The following is an 11848-nucleotide window of genomic DNA, read 5'->3' on the forward strand; positions in this document are numbered from 1 at the left end:
CCTTTGATCAGGAAAATCCAATTATTTGTGTATATACATTTCCCACATAGTGATTACTTCATTAATTGTCCCGCCTTTATCTCCTCCCTTCCCATCCCCCCTAATAATCAGTTCTTTTATCCCGACCAACAAACACACCATAGGAGCTTTGTGGATTCAAAGGATTTGCTTTCGCTTCTGAAAGAGCCGCTATTCTTTGATGATTGGGTAGCGGCAAACTTCAAAGCCATAAATCTTCCCTCTGACTGGCTGGCGGCCCAGCAAAGTCCTTATCAAATTCTTGGAGGTGATCCTGAAGCGCTCAGACCGCGCGCGGGGCGAGCGAGCGGGGTGCGACGAGGGGCGCTGGCGGGGAGGGCCCCGGAGCGCAGAGAGGGCGCCGGGGAGGGACGCTGGGCGGCCGTTGGTCCTCGCCTTCGGGTCTCCATGCCTCGGCGGCGCCCTGCTCCGCAGCCAACGGCCCGCAAGCTGTAGCTATGGCTGCCGTGGCCGTCCTCCGGAACGACTCTCTGCAGGCCTTCCTCCAGGTCAGGTCTGGGCTCGGAGGGAGCGAGGGAAAGGTGGGAAGGGTCGCGTCCGGATCTATCCTGGTACTCTGGGCACCCTGAATCTCAAAGGGACTCCTGCTCGGGGGATGCCGCTAGAGTCAGACCGAGGGGTGCCCACGTCAACTTCGCACCTAACCTTGGTGTCTAGAGTGTGGCCTTTGGGGGAGGGACGCGCGGATCCGGGGGTTGTTGGGACTTGCGCGTCTGGCAGAGAACAGGGCCCGAGCTCACCCTGTTGGGCCCTCCCGCTGACTTTCAGCCTGCGGTGGGCGGAGGAGGAGCGCGAGAGTAGCGTGGAAAGAGCTTAAAAGATGGGAGGGAGGGCGGATGGGCAGCTGGGCTGTGGGTGTTTCCACACCCTTTCTGACCGCGGAGCCGGGAGCGGCCCGTCGGATCCCTCTCCCCTCCCACCTTGTGCCTGCTTTCTCTGAGTCTGGATGGCGTCTCTTTGCACCAAGTAGTTGCACGGGAAGCGCTCGAGCGCTCCGCGTTCAGGTAGCGCAGGCACCAAAAGTTAACCGTACTGGTGGGTGCGTGCGTGGGGTGCGGTGGCGGGGGAGGGACACCGGGACGGGGGAGGGGCGGCGGTATAATAGCTGGCGTGGGGGTGGCGGGCCGGCCCGGAGACAGCGCTTGGAGCGCTAACCTTTTGTCTCTTCTCCGCCCTCCCCCGCCGCCGCCCATGCAGGACCGCACCCCCAGCGCCTCCCCGGACCTGGGCAAGCACTCGCCCCTGGCGCTGCTAGCCGCCACCTGTAGCCGCATCGGCCAGCCCGGAGCCGCTGCGCCCCCGGACTTCCTGCAGGTGCCCTACGACCCCGCGCTGGGCTCGCCCTCCAGGCTCTTTCACCCTTGGACAGCAGACATGCCGGCGCACTCACCGGGCGCGCTGCCGCCCCCGCACCCCAGCCTGGGCCTGACGCCGCAGAAAACGCACCTGCAGCCGTCCTTCGGGGCGGCGCACGAGCTGCCGCTCACACCCCCTGCCGACCCCTCGTATCCCTACGAGTTCTCACCCGTCAAGATGCTGCCCTCGAGCATGGCGGCGCTGCCCGCCAGCTGCGCGCCTGCCTACGTGCCCTACCCTGCACAGGCCGCGCTGCCTCCCGGCTACTCCAACTTGCTGCCCCCGCCGCCCCCGCCCCCACCGCCCACGTGCCGCCAGCTGTCCCCCAACCCGGCCCCCGACGACCTCCCTTGGTGGAGTATCCCGCAGGCGGGCACCGGTCCGGGGACTTCCGGGGTTCCGGGGGGCAGCCTCGCCGGCGCCTGTGCCGGGGGCCCCCACGCACCCCGCTTCCCCGCCTCGGCGGCCGCCGCTGCCGCCGCGGCCGCCGCGGCCCTGCAGCGGGGCCTGGTGTTGGGCCCGTCGGACTTTGCGCAGTACCAGAGCCAGATCGCTGCGCTGCTGCAGACCAAGGCCCCCCTGGCGGCCACGGCCAGGAGGTGCCGCCGCTGCCGCTGCCCCAACTGCCAGGCGGCTGGCGGCGCCCCCGAGGCAGAGCCGGGCAAGAAGAAGCAGCACGTGTGCCACGTGCCGGGCTGCGGCAAGGTGTACGGCAAGACGTCGCACCTGAAGGCACACCTGCGCTGGCACACGGGCGAGCGGCCCTTCGTGTGCAACTGGCTCTTCTGCGGCAAGAGCTTCACGCGCTCGGACGAGCTGCAGCGGCACCTGCGGACTCACACCGGCGAGAAGCGCTTCGCCTGCCCGGAGTGCGGCAAGCGCTTCATGCGCAGCGACCACCTCGCCAAACATGTCAAGACGCACCAGAATAAGAAGTTCAAAGTTGCTGAGGCCGGGGTCAAACGGGAAGACCCGCGGGACCTGTGAGCCCACGCCGGGGCAACTCGAGGCCTCTCCCGCCTCGGACTCCGGTCCCAGCACCTCTTCCGGGAGCTTCCGGGGCTCTGTGGGCACCTGGCCGAGGGAGGACCCAACAGGCACTTGCGTCTTCCTGCTGCCCGTCTCCCAAAGGCTCCCAGCTTCCCTGGCCCGGCCTGCGGACAGGGACCCTGTGCCCAGGAGAAGCAGGGGAGGTAGGGTTGGGAGCTCGGCGTCATGCAAGGGCGTTTCAAGCTCTGAACCATTCCCACCGTCTGGGAGATCTACAGTTTTGGGGAACCACACTGGGCTGGCCTTGTATATAGGAAGCACTGCTGAATTAAAGCAGAAGGACCTTGGGAGATTTGAAATAGTGCTCAGTTTTGGGGGAGGGGGGTTGTTTTGTTTTGGTTTGGTTTTTTTGTTTTGTTTTGTTTTGTTTTTTTGCTAGGACCGGGCCGGGCTTTGTACAGGTTATTTAAATAGCTTTGTTAAAGAATAATTATAATAATTATAACATTAATAAAAATGTTACTTTTGTCCTCAGCTCCGTGCAGAGCTACAGCATGAAATGTCTCTGTAAAGCAATCAGCAGTTGCAGCCTGAAAATAAATACGTTAACTCCGGGGTCACCTCGGGACCCGGCTGAGCCAGTCTCATTTGATCTTTTCTTCTTGGGGAGGCTTTCTAAAGCGGTCAGGTTTCACCACGAAGACGGTTCCTGTAGGCTGCCTGTATGGAGGTTTCTTTGGTTTGGAAGGGTCTGGGCAAGTGTGTTGGGTGCATGGACGGAGGAAGGAGGACAGGGTCAGATTTGTGGTAAAGAGGATAGATCATGCGGCCTTAGGACTTGAGCAGAGACTGTCGGGCTTCTCTTAAAAGTTTGATACCTGCTGCCCATACAGTGCACGTTCTTTTATCTGGCGAATTCCCTGTGGCTTTCCATTTGGTGGTACTGTAGGGACAGAGGTCACACTAGAGCTTTCCTTCCTCCTGGTAGCGGGTTATGCTGGTGTCTGGAGAGGAACTGTAGGCCCAAGGATCTGTTCACAGATGAGATTTGGGAGAGTTACAGAGAAACGGGGGGGTGGGCGGGGGCTCCTTCAAGGTTGGTCTTTGCCCGGGAAGAGCCCCGTAACCTCAGCCCCGTTGTCTGGCTTGTTTTCTTCTTAATCATCGCGCTGTGAAAATCTTAAGTCTTGCTTCACGATAGCCGCTTAGGGATTTCTGGCCTGGCCTGGAAGTTTAGTTCCATTTTGTATCTTGGGATTTTATTTTTTTTAATCATTGAAGTAGACCAATATTTGCTCAGGGAGGAGCCAGGAATACTCATATCTAGGTTTCTCGCCTGTCTCTAAAAAAGTTTACAGTTGTTTTTTCAAGTGTCTCGACTCAACTGGCTCCCTGATGTTTGCTAGTATTTGAGTTTTTAAACCTGCAACTGAAATCTTAATCTTCTGATTTAGAATTATCAAAGAAAGAAAATTATCAAAGAACATTTGTTAATATGTTTAGGTAGCATCATTAATGCCAGATTTCAGTGGAACTGAATAGTGTTGTCATGGTAGCCGAAGTGTATATAAATTGATAGGATTTCGCAAACTGTTGTTACCTTTCCTTTTGTTTGAAGTCAAACCTAGTGGTAAGTTCTTAAGAGCTAGGAGGGTTGTGCTTGAGACTTACAGAATTAAGTAAAACACAAACATCAACATAACAGAGATGAAATTACTTTTATATTCCTAAGAAATAGCATTTTACTCTAACTTGAGACAAGGTAGTAAAAGAGAATTAGAGTCATTGTGGAGATATGCCTTAGAACCAGTTGCTCTCATTAGAGATTTTGGAACTATGAAATGACGGATTGGAATGTGAGTCTTCAGAGGTCTTTACCTGGGAAGGGCAGTTTGGTTAGCTAAATTTCCAAGGGTGTGATGGTTTTGCAAGCAATAGTAATAAGAAAGTTGCTACACAGTTACATTAATATGCATCTAAGTGTGTAATCTTAATCTAAATCAAGATTCTTGAGAATCATTTCTATGAAGAGTTACAGAAACTCACATCTAAGCCATGCCCTGGGATGGACTTCAGAGCCAGGAAAGATTTTTTGGCAGATAGTAGGGAAAGAGAAATCCTGGTAGAGTGGAAAGACCCAAGGGCTTCTACTCAGAAAAGTTGAAGTGATTCTCTCATTCAAAAGAGAATGCCCTTGGTGGAAAAAGAAAAGTGGCAAGTTTGAAATGAGTCTGCTAGCTGTTATTGACAGCCATGATCATCTAGTATCTAAACAGATAAAGTGTTGAAGATAAAGTTTCCCTGTAAGTTTATCTTTATGATTGTTAAGAGAAGAGCTAGATGAAATACATGGAATTTATCTAAAAATAGGATATATGTAATATTTAAAAGCAGAGCAGTCATTTGATGACAAAGTAACTTTCTTATGTTTCTACTTAATTAAATCTGCAAACTTCTGTACAGTTTCTAGGCTAACTTGGTACAGCTGAAAGACTGTTCCTTGTACCACTTCAAATTTGTGTTCCAATTACTTAAAACAAATTATCCAAGTGGAAGCCAGGAAGCCACAATGATATGATATTATTATCCAAGTGTAGGAAACCATTTCATGTTTATACTGAAAAATAAGCTAATAAATCAGAAATAGAAATTTGACAGTGCAGAAATGTATTAAATTTTATAAGCTGTTAAAATTTGAACTGCTACCGCATGCTCTGTTTCATAAAACTACAACCGATACCACTTAGAACTTTAAAAAGTATTTAAAATAAATGAATATGCCAGAAATAATATGTATAAGTGATGTATAATTAAGCAGTTAGCAGAAAATTCAATAAAATTCAAGTTAAAAGTTCAGAAACATTGCTATTAAATGTAAACTAAAATTTATTTTTTATTTAGAGTTTTGCTAACATCAAAAAAAGAAAGTTTAATCTACCAACTATATTCAAGGCTTAAAGACCTGAGCACCCAATTCAATTAAGTTTTAAAAACTAATTGAAGAAAATATGTTAATGATGGTCTCAAGTATATTTTTAAAGTAACTATTTTAGTAGCATGCAAAAATATAACAAAGTATCATATTTTAGAAAATTCTAAAATTAGTGTGATATGATTATTTTAAATTTAACCCTCAATTGATAAATGAACCATTTTGATCAAGAACTTAGAAACATGGAGAAATTGAGTTAGCAATTATTTAGGTAATTTGGAATTGTGTGTTCCTGAACTTGTTAACAATGCTCCATAGTTTTCTCAAGAGAAAATTGTGCAAATTTACCTTTAGCTGACCACTAATCTGTAATAGTTCTGGTGATGAGTGGAAGTAAATTATGTTAAAGAAAATACAACTGTATCATTTACTATATTAGTGTAGTTTCAGTTAGAATTTGAATCTTATAACCATATTGTGTATATTGTTTTAAATTATTTTGCTATAAGTCAATCTAACAAGACATACCAATTTAAAAACTAAGCTTGATGAGCATGCTTCTTGCAGAAACCTATTTGAAACAATGATATTTGTAGAAAAGGCGGTTTTTCACCCTGATTTGCACTGTTTCTGTTCTAATTCTGTGGGGTTTTAAGAAATCCATTTAACACTGCACCTTTAGTGTTTCCCATTTATTTGGGTTCTGCCATGAGAGTTTCACAGAATGTTATGATAGCGGTAGCAATAACTCCAAATTCATGTAAACACCTAGTAAGCTGTTTAGGACTCTAAAATTGCAAACCACTTTTATTTGCCTTAGCTCTTCACATTAAATATTGATAAGTTGAAGTAAATTGACGATGTCTCACTGGGAAATAATCTCATGTTGTGGAATCAAATTCAACCATCAAGCTCTGTTTTTCTAGTAAACGGAATGATGGTTTGCTAATATCCCAAATTGAGGGCTACTCAAAACAAGTAATATTAATGTTCTATCAGATATCATTACCTACCTCTGGTTTGCATGATAGAGGGGAACTTTAAAAGAGTACGAAACCAAGGGAAGCTTTGAATGCTAAGGATATGTGCGGGCATAGTTTGACGCACCAGGAAAAAATAAGGAAAAAATCTAGATAGAAAGATGTATGATGAAAATGAAATCTATATTTAGATTAATACACCAAAAGGACACATTTCATTATTAGGCCACCATAATGGTAACCTGATTGATGTGGTATCCAATATACATAAACAGTACACTTTTCTCTGGTGATGTTCAGACTCAACACATTTTTGCATAAAGATCTTTGTGTCAATTGCTCCTCCCTTAATTGTTTTTAAAGAATCTTCAGTGTTTCAAATTAGTTTGTGGACATTGTAAAATGGCTTACATGATGTTCCTTACTATAATGAATAAGTTATACTGTTCAACAGAGATGTAATCAAATAGCTTATGGGCCATCACAACTTTTTTCAGTAGTTTCAGTTTTACTATTACAACTTACTACCAATTGTAGATTTGCATGTGATGATTGATATATATTTCCATGCTGACATTTTGATGACTTCCCTTCCTAGACTTTATATACTTTTCCTTCCATGCCTTTAGTGATTATGCTGAAGCATAATCCCCAGTGGGGTATTTGACACTTAATTCTTAATTTAGTCCATGCATGTGAACTGCAGTAGTTTCTGCACAACACATAATAAACCATATTAACTAATATATTTTGGTTGTGTACCTAATACCAAAATTCAAGTCAGGGGAAATAAATCAAGTTCCTAGTTTGATATATGGAAAATCTGCAGCTTTCATTTTTCAAAAGTTGTTTCAGCGTTATGAAGATTCAGGCTGCCTATTTATGAAGTGGGAGGGTTTTTTACTTCAAAATTATTCATCTAATTTTTTTCATTGCTTGTCAAAATTCTAACATCAAAAAATATACTAAAATCACCCAAAGTCTAAGGCAGTAGCTACATGTTACCTGACTTTTTAATAAAAAGTTAAACCATTCAGTCATACAGGCGCTTTCTAATGATTTTGTGTTTAGTGTATTCTAAAACACAGATGGAAAACATCTGGCCCTCAGCTTAATTTCATCCAATTCACAAGGCAAATATCAAAGCTGAATCCTCATTTATGCTTATGGTGGGGAAAATGCGTCCTAATTTGAAAAGTATTTGGTGGCAATTTCCTAAAGTCTGCATAAGGTGTCATGAAAGCTTATTTCTCTTATTTCTATCTTTGTGAGTTTTATTCTTACATTCTGTATTCTGTTTTCTTTTTCCATTCTGTATGCCTCTTGACTTGTGGAGGTCATGTGTCTTCTATAACCCATGTTCATCTCTAGCATGGAAATTCAGTTTGTGTCTTGTGTCTCTCTGCCTTTGCTGAAAGAATTTACGCACATTATCTGACTTTGCTGCCTATAATGCAGAACTCGACAGTATTCTAAACTGTAGTTCTTTTAAATCTGTTGTATTTTTAATAGACATTTACATTCCTTGGCCTAAATTTTACATGTAAGTGAATTAAACTTACAATTCTATTTGTAGATTCACGTTTTATTTATGTAGTACATGTCTGATGTTTTTTACTGTGGCTTTGTGAACATCAGTGAGAAAAATATTTTCATCACAATTGAAAGTAAAATTGTAAAATATGATAGTGGGTTATGGTTTGAAGTAATCCCAGGTTGGATAGATTTTAATTAGTAAAAAGATTTTGAGTTAAAGTTTTAATGAAGGGGATGTGAATTAAGACTTGTAAGCATTTAGCTATTTATATATTTATATTCCTTATTGAGGTTATTATATTTGATAGAGACCTTTTTCTTGGAAAGCCTTTATTCTTTTTTGATCCTTGATGAAGTCCATATCATTTCTTGCTAGTCCCGCAGTAACTGCCAAGAGAGTCACTGTGGTAACAGGTTTTGTGCTGAGCCTGGGTTTGGAGTAGAAAGCTGCTAAGTTGTTTTCTAAGGAGAAAGTACTCCCTTCATCAGTCATGATTCAGGCTTGTCAATGGCAAGCCTGTGTGCCCTGAGCAGCTAGAAGCTGGAAGTGGTGGGGCTGTAGCCGCCCCTTGCTTCTGAAGCAGGGAGAGCTAGAAGTAGGGAAAAGGGAAACAGCCATGGGGAATAACAGACATGGGACTACCCTGTTTAGACAGGCTTTATTTCTAAAGCGGTTGAAATAGGGCAACTGCATAGGAGCTGAAAGTTGCTTTCTTTTTTTTTTTTTTAACCAAAGGTGAGTGTAAGTAGGCTGTAGGGAAGATGGAAGCCTTGACTGAGGGAATGTGGACTTGGATGATCTTTATAGTCACTTGCAGAGCTGAAATGCTTCAAATCTAAAATCTGTAAGTCAAAAAAATTCAAATACATTTGATTATGGCTAGTAAAAATGCAACAGTAGTATGAATATTTCTGACATTCTGACATCTGATTTCAGAAATCCACTTTTTGAAGATATAGTTTATTCTTAAATAGTTAAAGGTATTAAAGGGAAGCAAAGGTGATTTAGGGTAAATTAGCCTCTATGCAAGTAATATCAGGAGTTAGTCCCGTGACCTTAGCATTGGCTTTGTTTTCGTTTTTTTTTTTAAGATTTTCTTTATTTATTTGAGAGGGAGCACGAACGGGGGGAGGGGCAGAGGGGGAATAAGAAGGAGAGAGAATCTCAAGTAGACTCTGCACTGAGTGCAGACCCTGACGCAGGGCTTGTTGCAGGGCGAGAGGTGGGGCTCAATCTCACGACCCTGAGATCATGACCTGAGGTGAAATCAAGAGTCTGATGCTTGACCGCTTAACTGACTGAGCTACCCAGATGCCCCTAGCATTAGCTTTTAAAGATAACACTTCTGGGCACATCAGTCTTTGTAAGTGCTGTATTATTAGCACACTCCCAAGTCCTGTTTCTGTGTATGGAAATTTCACAGTAAAATTACAGGATTCAAAAGTAGAGGTAACTTTTCAATAATTAACTAGAGGTAAGTATTTAGATTTACAAACCTTGGCCTAGTTAAGTTTAAGGAAACTGTGTTTGCCCCACACCCTCAGAGTCATCTAAGATAGTATGTACAATTAAGAATACATAAGAGGGGGCGCCTGGGTGGCTCAGTTGGTTAAGCGACTGCCTTCGGCTCGGGTCATGATCCTGGAGTCCCTGGATCAAGTCCCACATCGGGCTCCCTGCTAGGCAGGGAGTGTGCTTCTCCCTCTGACCCTCCCCGCTCTCATTCTCTCTCTCTCAAATAAATAAATAAATAAATAAAACCTTTAAAAAAAAAAAAAAGAATACATAAGAGGCAAAAAAAAAAGAAAAGAATACATGAGGGGTGCCCAGGTGGCTCAGCAGTTAAGCATCTGACTCTTGATTTTCAGGGTTGTGAGGTCAAGCCCCATGTTGCGCTCCAGCTTGGCATGGAACCTGCTTAGGATTCTCTCTCTCCCTCTGCCTCAGCCTCTACACCCCTCCCTCCCTCCCTCTCAAAAAAAAAAAAAAAAAAGAAGAATTATTTGATGTCTACCAAGATAAGGTACAATGAGGATTCAAAGATGAACACAATCTTTCAAAGAGCTCAGAGTAGTACAAAAGATACCTCCCCAGACCTGCAGCATTAGCATCACTTGGGAACTTGCTGGAAATGCAAATCTTTGGGTCCAATTCCAAGTTATTAAATCAGAAACTCTGGGAATGCGGCCCAGCAATTTGTATTTTCATAAGTCCTCCAGGTGATTCTGATCCACACTAAAGTTTGAGAACCACTGGCTTAGAAAGCTGCATACTTAATCATAAGATTAACCTATGGAAAATAAACAAATTCTAGCCAAAAACATTTCTCACAAGATACTCTGGGGAAATGGAGAATGGATAAACCACTTGGCTGAAATCCCTCACCCAACTGAGAAACTCAGCTGAGAATCTTCTAGCTCCATGAGACAACAGGAGTAGTCTTAAGGAATGATTCTTACATGCATGTTACATAGTTATGTAGACAATTTTCCTTTTATAGTATTTAATACAAATAGACTTACATTTTTGAATCATAAATGATATATTTTATATGTTAGTGGAATTTTCCTCCAAAAGTGGAACAGTGACTTTCAGCAACATCTGTTTTCTTAAAAGGAATACTCAACTACCCGAGCAGTTTGGGTTTTTAGAGTCATTGGGTGATTAATAACTAATTATCTTAGGGCACATACAAACTCCACCACTACAAGGGAAAACCACATGTACCCTCCAAGCTGCAGAAATGCAGTGAGGGCACTTCCAGAACACAGGCCCAGGTTCTTTTTTTCAAACTTATTTTCTGTTAAAATAGCTTTTTAAAACTACAGACAGGGCATGGCAGAAGCCTAGGGCTTCTCTGGAGAGCCACAGACTTAGGCGGCTGCAGGTAGGCATTGATCTAAACCCGGAGTCCTTGCTTCCCCTGGCTGTCACTGCAGGCTTCATTAGCCCAGCCCTCTGCCCCATGAAGTCTTTCTTGCTCATGGTGCATCTCGGGGCTGTTACTCAAACCAGAATATGATTTTGTAAAATTTCTTTGAAAAACAGTTTATTTCTGACCTTTGAAGTATAGAAATCTGGGAATTACCGGTACCAGGAAAGCTTGTAATGTAAATGAGAATACTCCTTAATTGTTCCCAGTGAATGGCTATCTCTCTGCAACTCCAAGTCTAAGCAACGCAAGCATCGCTGATTTGGGGTTCTTTAGGAAGACCCTCATGAATGACAACAAGAAGCTAGGGTGACGCTGACTATGACATATTCCCAAGGAGTTCCCCAGAACCCTGAATGACCAAGGGAGCTGTCCCTGACCAGGTAAATCTCCCCAATCAGAATTTATAGAAATAGAATTTAACACGTTGAGTTTGGAGGAGACTTTTAAAATCATCCAATCTGACCCTCTCATTTAACAGGAGAAAACTGAGGGCATGCTTGATCAACGAAACAGTCATTATCCATGACACATCAAATGTTAAGAACACTCAAAAAAATCCAGCAGCGTAGAAAAGGGAGAGACAGTTGGGGATCACGAGGAATGGAAGAAGACTCAGGGAAGTAGCATCAGGCAGAACCTTTGGCCCCGAGCTGGCAGAGGACTGGCTCTCACCTTTTTGTGTACGTGAAAATTACCTGGGATACTTATTTAAATGCAAATTCCCAGGGCTACCTTCCTGGACCTTCGGATTGATTTGGTCTAGACGTGAGGCCCAGGAAGCTTCATATAACCATCACCCCAGGGACTCCAAGACAGGTGGTTAGAAGACCACCATTAGAGAAACACTTCTTGACCAAAAAACTTCTAATGGGTGGGGCAAGTTCTGAGCATTTTGACAATGGCAAGTGATCAGGTAATAAATCCATACCTAATTTTACTTTTTAAAAAAGTCAACAGCTCATGTGCTCAGACCTGAGACACAAACATGCCAGAATCTTAAAGAGGAGAGGTGATTTACAAGCTTTATCTTATTTACCCAGGTCTGTGCCAAATGCTGTAGAAGTCATGATCCTTTTCCT

At 44.2% G+C, this 11848-nt stretch overlaps 1 protein-coding gene across 2 annotated transcripts; it reads left to right on the top strand.

Annotated features, from left to right (window-relative positions):
- The first annotated feature begins 338 nt into the window (after positions 1 to 338).
- SP5 (Sp5 transcription factor) lies at positions 339 to 3022 on the top strand. 2 transcript variants are annotated; one of them, XM_036067347.2, is made up of 2 exons: positions 339 to 527; positions 1237 to 3022. In XM_036067347.2, exons 1-2 carry the CDS (start codon positions 477 to 479, stop codon positions 2380 to 2382), a joined length of 1197 nt encoding a protein of 398 aa, XP_035923240.1. In that variant the 5' UTR covers positions 339 to 476; the 3' UTR covers positions 2383 to 3022. The 2 variants fall into 2 exon arrangements, with proteins under 2 accessions (XP_035923240.1, XP_077926111.1); XM_078069985.1 differs by lacking the exon at positions 339 to 527 and adding an exon at positions 873 to 1043.
- Positions 3023 to 11848: the final 8826 nt, after the last annotated feature.

Source organism: Halichoerus grypus, chromosome 4 (genome assembly GCF_964656455.1).
Source record: "Halichoerus grypus chromosome 4, mHalGry1.hap1.1, whole genome shotgun sequence".
Classification (NCBI taxonomy): domain Eukaryota; kingdom Metazoa; phylum Chordata; class Mammalia; order Carnivora; family Phocidae; genus Halichoerus; species Halichoerus grypus.

What these genes read in the sequence shown, in the direction of transcription:
- SP5 (XM_078069985.1), top strand. Translation starts at nt 876, where the DNA reads ATGGGCAGCTGGGCTGTGGGTGTTTCCACACCCTTTCTGACCGCGGAG. An exon ending in CTCGAGCGCTCCGCGTTCAG is followed by an intron (nt 1,044 to 1,236) that starts GTAGCGCAGGCA and finishes CCGCCCATGCAG; the next exon opens with GACCGCACCCCCAGCGCCTC.